This window comes from Rousettus aegyptiacus, unplaced genomic scaffold (assembly GCF_014176215.1).
Source record: "Rousettus aegyptiacus isolate mRouAeg1 unplaced genomic scaffold, mRouAeg1.p scaffold_m13_p_10, whole genome shotgun sequence".
NCBI lineage: Eukaryota > Metazoa > Chordata > Mammalia > Chiroptera > Pteropodidae > Rousettus > Rousettus aegyptiacus.
Window position 1 is genome coordinate 92,214,073 of NW_023416285.1, and position 12,170 is coordinate 92,226,242.

Sequence of the window (12,170 nt, forward strand, 5' to 3'; positions counted from 1 at the left end):
AATAAATCAACTTTCAGAATTTCACTCTGAAAGATGTAGTGATGTTTTTCCCTGTAATGAGGAAGTTTGAGATGACAGCACATGTAAGATTTGGACGTGAGGAGAGGGAAGACTTTTTCCGCAGAAAGCCCCTGTGTGTCATGCCAGACACTGAGCTGCTCTTCGGGTCTCTCTCAGCTGCGGGACTCATGCACACGTTCAACGCCCACGCCGCCACCGACATCACGGGCTTCGGGATTCTGGGCCACGCGCAGAACCTGGCCAAACAGCAGCGGAACGAGGTGTCCTTCGTGATTCACAACCTCCCCGTCCTGGCCAAGATGGCTGCTGTGAGCAAGGCCTGTGGGAACATGTTTGGCCTCATGCATGGGACCTGCCCCGAGACATCAGGTACAAGGATCCTGGGCCCAAATCCGAGGATTAACTAGTGAGGCTAATGGAAAGTGCCATGAGAAGGAAGAAGCCAAGTACGCGAGCATGACCCCCTTTTGTGCGAGGTCAGTGCCGATTACCTCGGCCTTGGTGAATGTTCTCAGCCCCTCCTGTGCTGTAGGCTCTGGGGCTTCCCGCCATCCTGTGTGACTGAGCAGTTACTTCAGTCCAGTGTTTCTGTGTTTGGTGATGGAGGATGGGATGAGAGGGAGGAAGGTTATGGCAAAAATAAGTCATCGCTCGGTTTTTCATTGGAAACCTAGCATTTGAAATAGCTGTAGTACCCATAGTTTACGTCGAACACTGTTTTTTCCTCTTGGGGAAAAAAAAAAAGCTTAAAATTTCCGTTTTAAGAGTGAAGTAGTCTGTCTCCAGAGCACCATTTTTCTTTTTGACCCATTTTTTTCTTTTTCCCTTTGACTTGTATACCCTCAAGTCCACCTTTTTTCAGTCTCATTTCTATTTCCTTTCCTCTCTGCCTCAGTTATTTCCCTACCCTGGCAAAAGAGTGAAATCATCTGGGAATTTAAAAGTTTACATGCCTGGACCTGACCCTCGAGAAACCCAGTTAAGTTAGACTGGGGTGGGCCTGGTCATCGATAATTAGAACAGCTCCCTGGAAGGTTCTGGGGTGCAGCCAGAGGCGATGACCAGCAAGCCTTGCCCACACGTCAGCCCAGCAGAAGGGCTGTGGTTCTCTGGTAGGCCTCAGCTCTAAGGAGCTTGTCTTTTAAAAAAAAAAAAAAAGAAACAAAATCCATTTTTCTAGAAATAAGCTCCAGAGAGGCAACTGAAGTGTGGCTCGGTGTCCGGCCAGCACAGTGTTGTCACTCGGTGTGGGCACTGGGCAAGCATTGGACGAATTCAGGAGTATCGCTAATGAATCGAATTCGTGTCCTTCGTTCACAAATGAAAGGTTTCTACTTTTTTGTAGAAGTATAGTATGCCTTTTACCTTGCTACTGAAATCGCAATGAAGGTTTAGTTTAATGTATTCCATACCTTTTTGATGACAGAGCCAGTGAGAGAACTTAGATACTTTGAGGCATACACTCTTTCATGATCTTAATTTTTAAACTAAAAAAAAAAATTTTTTTTATAAAATGAGAAATCCCTGTAGAGAATTCAATTGAAAAGGAAAAAAAAAAGTTTTTAAATATTTCATCGTAGCGTGGAAAAAATAGCCGCCACGTATATATGTGTTCTTGAGGCCTCAAACGCCTTCATCCTACACAGCACAGCGTTCAGTGATTCCCAGACGGTCCTTTTCACACTCCAGAGTTTGTTATTGTGTGTGCTTTTTCCTATAGCAGGTGTTTTCCAGGAAGTGGCTTAAGGACAGTTTCCTCTGTGGCATTGGGGAAGGCAGGGCGGAGCAGGCTTGAGCGGAGGGGCGGCTTGCGCGAGGAGGAGGCGGGCGGGTGCGTTTGCGAGTGTGTTAACGTCTGTGCCCTTGAGGGCCGCACTGTGCGGGAGTGTCTTAGAAAGAGCGGCAGGGAGACGCCACACGGCTCCACACTAACGAGCATTCTTCTTTCTTTTTTTCCTTCGTCAGGAGGCCTTCTAATCTGTTTACCGCGTGAGCAAGCTGCTCGGTTCTGTGCAGAGATAAAGTCCCCCAAATATGGTGAAGGTCACCAAGCATGGATTATTGGGATCGTAGAGAAGGGCAACCGTACTGCCAGAATCATAGACAAACCCCGGATCATTGAAGTCGCACCACAGGTGGCCACTCAAAATGTGAACCCCACACCTGGTGCCACCTCTTAATCCAGACCGAAATAGCTATCTGGTTTTGTTTTTAAATAGATCTATTTCCTTTATCATCATTTCAATTAAAGACTATAAACAACAACAAAAATCTCATTGTGTCTACACATCTGGTGACCTGAGGTCGATTTGTGAAATGGATGCAATTAATAAAATAAAATCCATTGCCTTTTTTTCCTGTTACATTAACTGAAGATGCACCTAATCTTGAGGCAGCTTCTGAGTTGAGACTTATATTGTTATCCAATACTGTTGATTCATTTTGAATCTTTAGACACTTATCTCTTGCCGCATAGGCTCTTTTTAAAGGTGCTTTCACGTAGCACAGACATTACTGATCGTAGTGTCAAATCACAGTTTGTCTTTCATTTCACGTGTATTTATCACCAGTCTGATCTTTTTCAAGCGTCTCGAGTGGTATTCTGGAAAGACGGAATTGGTAAGTGACACAGCGACCCCTCAGCCGGGAGAGGGTTGCACGGTTCTTTCGCGTCTGGTCGGTAAAGCCTGGTTTTCTCCTTCATCTCTGACCCAGGATGATGCTTCCTCATAGTGCACTCACTCAAGGCAAGTGCTTAGCTCTGCATGGAAAGCACTTGGAAGACAAAAAAGAAATTTTATTTTTTTTTTGTAGCCTCCCTAATATTTACGGTAATGCCATTAACTGTTTTCTTTATTGATAGCAAAAAAAGGATACTTTTTGCAATGTAACTAGATGTTCGACAGTACCACGAGGAATCGCCTTCTGAAAGGGGGTTCACGTATAACGCTCATTTACAATTCAATATATAATTACACAGGTAATTTTTAAATAGAATCAATAATGAAGACTGTTCTGTGGATGATAGTGCTTAATACCTTTTATATTTTGTATAGTGATTTCAGGTCTTCTGTTGTCATGGAATCAGCTGCTTAGCCTAATTCTGAGCATTATTTTGTCCTTCGCGCCAGTACTTCCGTGCACGCTTTTTGTGATGTGTTAAAAATCTGCATTGCCAACCTTGCAGCTCGAACTTAAAATTGTTATTCAAATAAATATTTAATTTTTTTTTTTATTGCTCTTGTATAATCAGATGCCCCTTTTAGTATTATTTTAGAAGCATTGGGAGGGTTTTGGCTAAAGTACAATTTATTGGGGAAAACTAGATTTTAGTTTTATAAAACTTTTAAGTCTTTCACGGGACCTATATTTTCTTGAATTAAATTTTGTAGTTCTAGAACAAATAGGCAATCTAAAAGTGTTTATCTGTGTTACTTAGAGAAAGAGGCTTCCTTATATTGTAACCTACTGAGTGATCTGGAGGGATTCCTGTCATTAAGCACAAGTGCACTGATCCCTCAAGTGTCTGCATTAAAGAAAAAGCTCCACGTCACTGCAAGTTTCCGAATGCTTCCCACTTAACAGGCACCTAAGCCATGTGAACCGGTCAATTTCTTGCCAAAGGAAGCCGCCACTAGGGAGAGGAGCCCCTGGAAGAGGCTTCATCGTGGACACACCCCCTTCAGGAGCCAAAGGGCAGCCTGTCTGGCATGTGTCACTGGAACTCAAGCCATAAGGACGGTGTGCGGTACCCGAGGGGCTGCTACAGAACTGAAATTAATCGGGACATTTTATAGGGATTTATACAGATAGATGTTGGTCCTCAAAAGCTACAAACCAGTGGTCTGCAAAATAAAATGTGTTGGAAACCTCTGAGTAAGATGAATATACTGTTGAGCTTTTTTGTTAAATACCCACTAGTGATGACTAAATCTGAGCGACTTTCAGTGTTGATCACATCTTGAAGGCTGATTTCCCTGGTGGCAGGCCTACTGAGAGCATGCGGGCTAAAGGGGTTACGTGCTTGAGGAGATCACCGTCGTGAAGCTTCATGTTTATAATGAAATGCTGGGTGTTTGAGGTCTGTGTCATGTGCCCTGAGGAGGAAGAGCTGATCTTTACGGGGCGTTTCTCAGCAGTCCAGCTCACCTGTATTGGAATCCCCCGGAGATGCTTGTCAAAGGCAAATTCTTGGGCCCTGCCCCAGACTGACAGACTTTTGGGGTGTGGGACTTGGGGATCTTTTAAACCAGCACCTGAAGTGGCTGTGCTCACTAAACTTAGAACCGCAGGTCCCAAGGAATGGTGCAGAGGGCTGGGAGAGGCAAAGGAGGGACTTCAAATTGGCTCTTCTGATAAGCTTCCCTGCGGATTTTTCTTTTGTTATCTCGACTGTTCTGTTTACTGACACCCGGGCCCAACAAAATAAAAGCCCAAGCGTCTTGAAATTGAATCAGGTGATTGTCACTGAGTATTTGTGTTCTGGGAAAAATCTGTGCGGACTCTGAACATTCAGCTAACGGTTCATAGGCAACTTGGCTTCTTGGAAGCACTTTAAACGTTAAGGTGTGTTCACCTTGGCATAGTGGTTTACTTTCTTTAAACCCTAGGATAGCTGCATGCCAAAATGCAGTTCATTACAATGCACAGAATTAGTGAATACAGCCTGGAGAGGCTGGGTTGGTCCTTCCAGAGACGGGAGTTACTCGCCAGGGAATATCAGGCTATGTCAAAGCATTTATTGTGATTCAGTCCAGGAAAAGAAACTGAAATATTGTGCAAGCAAATGTATACTTTTTTTTTTTTTTGGCTCAGTATTTTAAAAGAACTTAGTGTATTGTAGTCTCCAAGTTCTATATCCCTCATGATGAGTAAATGCTTCAGGTTTTAGATGTATGAGCCAGCCAGCAGTTTTCAGTGTGAGTTTAGCATTGCCTTTAAAAGAGTTATATCTGAATTCTGCGTTTAAGGTGTTGTCTGGTAAAGACAGACCAGAATAGCTAAACTATACTGTTCTTTATTTTAGAATAAAGCAAGCATAGATACCGATGCTTCAGGTATATAACCGTCGTGTGCATGTGTGTATGTGTGTGTCGAGCTCATTTCCACACCTAGCCCACCCTTTTTCTCTAAATCAGGCAACAGCTGCATAGACAACATCATTTACTTTCAACAGTAATTTATACTTTTTCTTATTAAAACTCCACATATGAACCATGCAATTCTTAAACATGACAGACTCCATAAGGAAAGAGTAAAACAGGAATACCGTTTTGCCTCTGGTCCAGTCTCCGTGTCTTGAATGGGAACGGGGGTGGGTGGACAGGCCTTCATCAAGCGAAGCGATGAGTAACAGGGTGCTTGTCGGTGTCTAGACTTGCACAGAATTTGCTGAACTCTAAGCCTGCTACCAATGCCTCTTTCGGTTAGTCAGTGAATACTGGGTAAATAGACCTTGGACCTGGTCTCTGTAGGGCTTCCTATATTTCCCACTCTGAATACAAAGGTGATAATTTCATTGGCTTCTGATTGTCCTTCCTCGTCCTGTTGCCTTTGGAAGGAGTTTTATGCCCTGGAGGACTGCCTGTAATGAAGTCCATCAGAGCTTCAAGAAAAGAAATGCCCCACTATACAAGTGCGCTGATTACGGAAAAGGCAACGTATTTTCTACTCTATTTCAAAACCATTAGCATATGCACAGGGAACCTCATGGCGACCTATGTATGCTATGTTGAAACCATCAATTACCAAGTCCTATATTTTGCCAAGTTCTTAAAATAGAGTTGTATAAAATCAGTGTCTAGAACATAATCCTGGTTTGTTTCATTTTGAAAAATTAAGAAAATTATAGTAGTTGAACCCCCTTCTTTTTATTTTTTAAATAAAAAGCTAGAATTTACTTCTAGCACATTAAATAATTCAGAGGAAGTAAAAAGACATATACATCTAAATAATTTCCCAGATATTAGAATATAACAGTTAAGCTGGGCAATCTTAAAAGTTATAAAATTAAGCAGTCCTTGTCTATGCTGGGCCAGTCAGAGCTGCCTAGTACTCCGCTATGTTAAGTTCTGGGGTACTTAATGTTCACGTGTATTTATTTCTTTTCTCCAACTTTGAAAAATTTTAAAGACAAAAGTTGGGGGAAACAAACAAACAAACAAAAACAGTAGAATGGATACTCCCAGAAATGTTAATATGTTACCATGCTTGCTTTCTCTCCATACATAACACATATACATACAGGTGAGCAAGACTAAGAGATGGAGCCTTTTAAAAATTGGCATGGACTATAGATACCATTGCGAAACTTGTTTCTTTTCACTTGATAACATAGCCTGGACATAACTTCCTATCATATATTATGATAGAAATACCCTCATTCATTTAACCCTAATGCTGTATCCCACCTGTAAGAAGCCATAGGAAGGCTACTCAGTCACTGACCGTAATCGATCCTGAAGATACTTTCGTCTCCAGCTCACTCCCTTAAGGTCTGTTGACCACTAACCCTTGACATGTTGAAAATCTGAATGTTGTACTTCCACACCTGACCTGTAAAGAAATATTAGAGGATTTTTTTTTTTAAGTAGCTATTTACATAGCCCTCCATGGCAATCTGCCAGAGTCCATTTCTGTTCTAGGCAACACGTGTAGACTTTTTAAATCTATGAACAAGAAGTGCTTATGTGGCCCAGCGGGGAGGACAGGCTCTCTACCCCTCACTGCCACATGCGGACACACAGCCCAGCCTAGGCCTCCAGGTGTGGTGCAAGGACCTGCTGGTGGACTGTGATCAAAACTGTAGACAAACATCCAATCCTCAAACTTAAATCATACACAAGCAGGGATGCTCCGGATGTGACTGACGCATCCGGAGAGCTTTTCCCTCCCCTGGTTTACAGTATTTCTCTTGGACCCACCAGCTTCCAGAATGTCCCTGTTTTACCCTTCGACTAGATTCCAAGTTCTCAGAGGCTGGGCCTTTGCACCGGTCTCTCGAGTCATGAAGGATCTGTCAAGGGATCACTGTTACCGTCCCTTTCCTTTCACTGGTGTGTGTCCTCCAGGGTCACTGGCTTAAGGTGGCAGCATCACAAAACACATGAGCACCCCCGAATCACTGCATGAAGGACCGTGGCCCAACTCACGTTAACTATGACATGACTGAAAAGTTAACTTTTATTTTGTAGCGCTATTAAGATTTCAGGGTTTACTTGTTGCTGCAGTACGGTTTAATCTATACTAATACAGAAATCAACAGGCAATTTCCAGAAAAGCCAACACCAGTGTATGTATATATGAAGACTTGTTCAGCCTCAGTGGACAGGCAAATTAAAACACCAAAAAGAAGTTTTTTTTTTTTTAAACCTACTTAATTAGCAAGGACTTAAAAATGGATGAAGTCCAGAGTTTTCTTATCGATGCTCATGACTACCGTCAAATGGTTGAAAACCCCAATAACAAGTTTTTAAAATTATCTGTAACTCTAGAGAGTAGAATGGTGGTTTCCAGGGGCTGAGGTGGGAGAAACAGGCAGATGTTGGTCAAAGGGTACAAACTTACATGTATAAAATGAGCAAGTTCTGAAGATCTAATGTACAGCATGGTGACTGTAGTTAATAGTAAAATATTTGAAATCTGAGAGTAGATCTTAAGGATTCTCACCACACACACGCACACACACATACACAGAGAGATAACTATGAGAGATGATAATGTGTTAACTGATTGTGCTCATGTCACAATGTATACATGTATCAAGTCATCCATCCCCTTGTACACTTTAAATATATATACAGTTTTGTCCATAAAGCTGGGAAGAAAAATAAAATATGTAACTACATTACAGGAAATTGTGTTTTTAGAGAATACTTATTGATGGTAAAATGCTTATGCTACAATATCAGGTTTAAAAAGATACCAATGCTGCAAAATATGTATATGTATATATTCCAACAATACAAAAACGGAGAAAGATATATGGAAATTTAACAATGGTTTTCTCCTGGAGAGCAGGAGCACAAATGAGTTTTTTTTTAAATTCTTTCTCATGAAATTCATTCTATATTTTCAACTTTCCTACATGCATATGTATTATACTAGATGGTGAAACATCAACCCATTTAAATATATGTACTTATATATTTAGATACATATTAATAAGATTAATGGCAAGATGAAAGAGACACGAAAGGCCACGGAAGCACACAATTTCCTGAGAGCACAGGTCCCTTTCTTCATTCCTGGGCAATTCAGCTTTAGGACAGAAACTGGTGCTCCCTGAGCAGGGGCCCTGGCTCCACCTCTGTCGCCCTCCTCTGGCCACACACACTCCCTGCGAAGAAATCCCTCCAGCAGATTGTTAAGCTCTTGCTAACCAGATGCGAACCCTCTGCTACCACAACCAGCTGCCTGCTCCCCTTACCACTGTTCCCTGGATTTCAGATAGCCCGACACAAATCAGATCCTCAAGGAGTGTCTAAGGTTCGCTCGTTGACTTATCTTCACGTCATGCTAGATAATTTACCCGAGTCCTCTTGACATTTCTCAATCTAGACAACTCCATAAGTGGTAATTTTATCTCTTCATCTTTTCCTGGATTCATATCTATCTATCTTTTAGCTTCTAGTTCATGCTGAAAGATTAACAATGTCTTTGCACCATACATCACCTCGGTTCTTCACATTTGTTTTAATTATGGCTGACATCGGATGAGGACGTGGAGAAAATAAGCTTGCATCTCTTTGTCTGGAAGTGATTCATAGAAATTTTGTTTTATAGCTACAACATACAGCTTAATTATATTTGTGTCCTTAGAAACATCTCAATCTTGTTTTCCTTAAGTTATTGTCATAAAAGAAGACAGCGATTTTCATGGGACAGATTCTGAAATTCTAATTCAGATCTTAAGAAATGATAATGAGTACACTGTGTGTGTGTGTGTGTGTGTGTGTGTGTGTGTGTGGTCGCGTGCCCAATCTTTTTCTTGTTTCCTTCATCTTACCCCGCCTTCACCACAAAATACCAGAGGTAGGAGTTCTCAGCAGGATGGGAGGAGGCAGTGATAGGCAAAGTCTCCTGGAGAGGCTTTTCTCTGGGGTTAGGCCTTACCCAGGGAATCCAGAATGAGCTCATCTTGAGATCCTTAACTTAATCATACCTGCCCAACCACTTCCCAGTTAAGGTCACATGCACCCTTTCCAGAAGTTAGGAGGGAGAACGCATCTTTTTTAGAGGGGTGAGGAGATCAGAAATTTCTATTTTAAGATGTCTGTTAGAAAACCTAGTGACGACGTGAAGTAGGCAGCTGGATATACAGAGTTTGGCTTTTATTGGAGAGTCTAGGCCAGAGCTGTAAACTTGGAATCAATCATTAGTTTACAGAAGGAACTTAAAGTCATGATGTTAGGTAGTTAGGCATGAGTGACAGGAGCCAAGGCACAGCTCTGTAACCATAGAAACCTCCTCTGAAGACCTTCCTTGAGGACCTCCCACAAATACCTCCCTTTTAGGGTTATAACTTACCCCAAATCCTAGAGCACAGAGGCAGGCCATAAAAGCTGCTGGCAAAACCAGCTACAAATGCATGCGCAGAAAGTACTGCCCATAACTTCAGCCTCATTATACCATCATTATAATATCATGACTATGCCTGGAAGCTCATTAATCTACTTATAAGACTGAATTTTGAGTAATTACCTGCATAGTAGGCAAAGGGTTATATAGTAGCCAACTGTCAGTCAAGGTGACCTCACATAGGGATCATCTAGGACCTCCCATCACAGCCCAAATCCAAACAGACCTTCCCATTTCTGCATCTTTACAGCCCGCCCACCTGGAGCTCCGCTCCTCCCTCTGGGGCGTACTGTCTCCTCTCTTTACCTCTCAAATTCCACAGGGCTGCAGGCTTCCCTGGCGTGGCCAGGCTCCTTCTAAATTGTACTTTCAATAAATCTTACTGTTACTAAATCTCCACCAAGAACTGAGGGACAACACCCAATGCCACTGTTCTCCTCCCCCTCCCCCACACAGCTGGGAAAACACAGGATTTCACCTGGCCCAGCACCCAGGGGTGAGGATGAGATGAAGCAGATTACTGAGAGAATTAGCGCTTACAGAAAGGGAGGGGAAAGGGCTCAATTAGAAGCCTGGGCAATGAGAAAGCCCCCGCCAAGCAGGCTGAGAAGGAGCAGGGAGTGAGGTAACTTCAGTGTTTCACTGGGTCCAGTAAGTTTAGAAATGAGAATGGCCCCTTGGAGGCTGGACGCGGTAATTAATTGCTGAAGAACTTGACAAAAGCAGTTTCAGTGAAATGACGAGGGTAAACGATCGACTGGTTTCCAAAGAAAATGAGAAGAGAAAAAAATGGAGACGGTGCATTCATACAATTTTTTTCAAGTTCTGCTGCACGAGAACGGAGATATGTGTGATAACTAAGAGCGGGGTCAACAGGGGCCTCTTATAAGACAGGGGGGAAAAGAGCATATTTGCATGTCGACAGGTGGAAATACCCAGCCAAGGCGGAGAGGAGACTCTCTGGCATGAGGCTGGGGAACAGTCCAGACAAGCGATGGGAGTTAATGTACAGGGGAGAGCAGTCCTAAAGCCGAAGAAAGCTGAGAATGGGCAGAGCCGCAGGCAGATGGCAAGTGTGCTTGGTTCGCTTGTGTTATGGGTTGACCATTTTCTAATAAGCCAGCATTAAGTATTTACTTCTGATTCTGTTAATCAGGGTGTGGTAATCTGATCAAGGAAATGCTGTTCACCAGAGTAATCTGATCAAGGATATGTTAATGGTCAACTGTTAACCAGGGTGTGGTGATCTGCTCAGGGATGTGCTGCTGGTGGCTATATAAACTGCCTCTTTTGGGAGCTCGGGGCTGACCTCCTCTAACCCTGCGTGGTAGAGTCAGTCGCTGGTCAGCTACTAAAGGCTCACAATTCATCTCAATTGGCTCCGTGGGTCTTAAATTTGATCAAACCTGGATTAAATAAACTTTAATCAAACTTTGATCAAACTTGGATTAAATAAACTTTAAAACTTGCTACCAAAGCACCTGGCCTACAGTTATATCTATCCTTCTCAGAAGGGAATGGTACTTTTTTGGGAGGTGTGGTGAGGTGGGGAACGGCATTTTTGAATCTGAAGTTGGTTAGTTTCTCACCCACACAATGACATCTTCTTAAGTGTGCACAGCATTTGAACAATTTAATCCAAGGTTTTCTTCGGTCATACTCTTTTTTTCTTAGCTGCTCAAATGTGCCTATTATTAAAAACTCATTTTCTTTAACTTCTTATATATTTGGGGGAAACTATTTCTTAGATGATTTTGGAAACTGGTGTTTCAACATTTGTTTTCAAGATTACTTTAATTAGTTAGGTACACCAAGCACACTTTAATAAGAAATAAATACCAAACTTGGGAGAAAGAAATGATTATTCTGGTAATGTTTACATTCCATTAATGTTCTGTTTTAATAGTTCTAAAAACATTTTTATTTTAACGTAATTACTAAAGATCCAAATTGCTATTTTAAAAAACTAGTAACATCCATCAAATTACCTCTTCATCTAAGGGAAAATTATTGTTTTTACAGCCAACAATACTGCATTGTATAAGTTAAACTGTGGTACGAGAGTAGATTTTGTTATGTGTTCTTACCATAAACAACAACAACAACAAGATGATAAAGTGTGAGAGGCAGCTTTGAGAGGTTTCTTTTCATGGATGTTTATGGCCCTGATGGTAGCGATGTGTTCACACAAATCATCAAACTGTCAAAATAAAATAAAATAAAATTCTAGTTCTTTAAAATTATATTTGGCTGCGTGGACCAGACATTTCATTCCCTCCCTCCCTCCCTTCCTTCCTTTTCTTTCTTCTTTTTACCGGCTAGCCAAATGGTTTCTAATATTTCGGACCGGACTTCCCCTAACTTAAACGCCTCTCTTGAATAACAGCACATGTCGCTTCCAAAGCTGTACAGTGGTTACCTTGTCATTTCTTTCAGCAGCTCAGTGGAAAGTCTCGCAGTTAAGAACGTGGGCTGCATCCTGATTCAATTTCGCCCTGGCGACCCTACCACGCGGTGGCCTCCCTGTGCCCTCAAGGTGAAGGGTCGGCCCGGCTCCGCCCACTGCCCAT

General features: G+C 42.3%; 1 protein-coding gene and 1 long non-coding RNA gene across 6 annotated transcripts in view; one reads left to right on the forward strand and one right to left on the reverse strand.

Moving 5' to 3' along the window:
• SEPHS1 (selenophosphate synthetase 1) overlaps positions 1-3,909 on the forward strand; it is a 19,933-nt gene extending 16,024 nt beyond the window's left edge. For 2 of the 4 annotated variants that reach the window (XM_016134415.2, XM_016134414.2), the window contains exons 8-9: positions 178-390; positions 1,987-3,901. In XM_016134415.2, coding sequence (XP_015989901.1) covers positions 178-390; positions 1,987-2,201 — 428 coding nt within the window. In that variant the 3' untranslated portion in view covers positions 2,202-3,901. Of the gene's footprint in view, positions 1-177; positions 391-1,986 lie in introns of all 4 variants that reach the window. The other 2 variants (XM_036228178.1, XM_036228179.1) reach the window with 1 other exon arrangement.
• Positions 2,495-12,109, reverse strand: LOC118608703. 2 transcript variants are annotated; one of them, XR_004953148.1, is made up of 3 exons: positions 12,020-12,094; positions 11,688-11,800; positions 2,495-6,576 (listed from the first exon to the last, which is right to left on the reverse strand). It is a non-coding gene; the product is annotated as an uncharacterized LOC118608703 (long non-coding RNA). The 2 variants fall into 2 exon arrangements; XR_004953149.1 differs by lacking the exon at positions 11,688-11,800 and having other exon boundaries at positions 12,020-12,109.
• Positions 12,110-12,170: the final 61 nt, after the last annotated feature.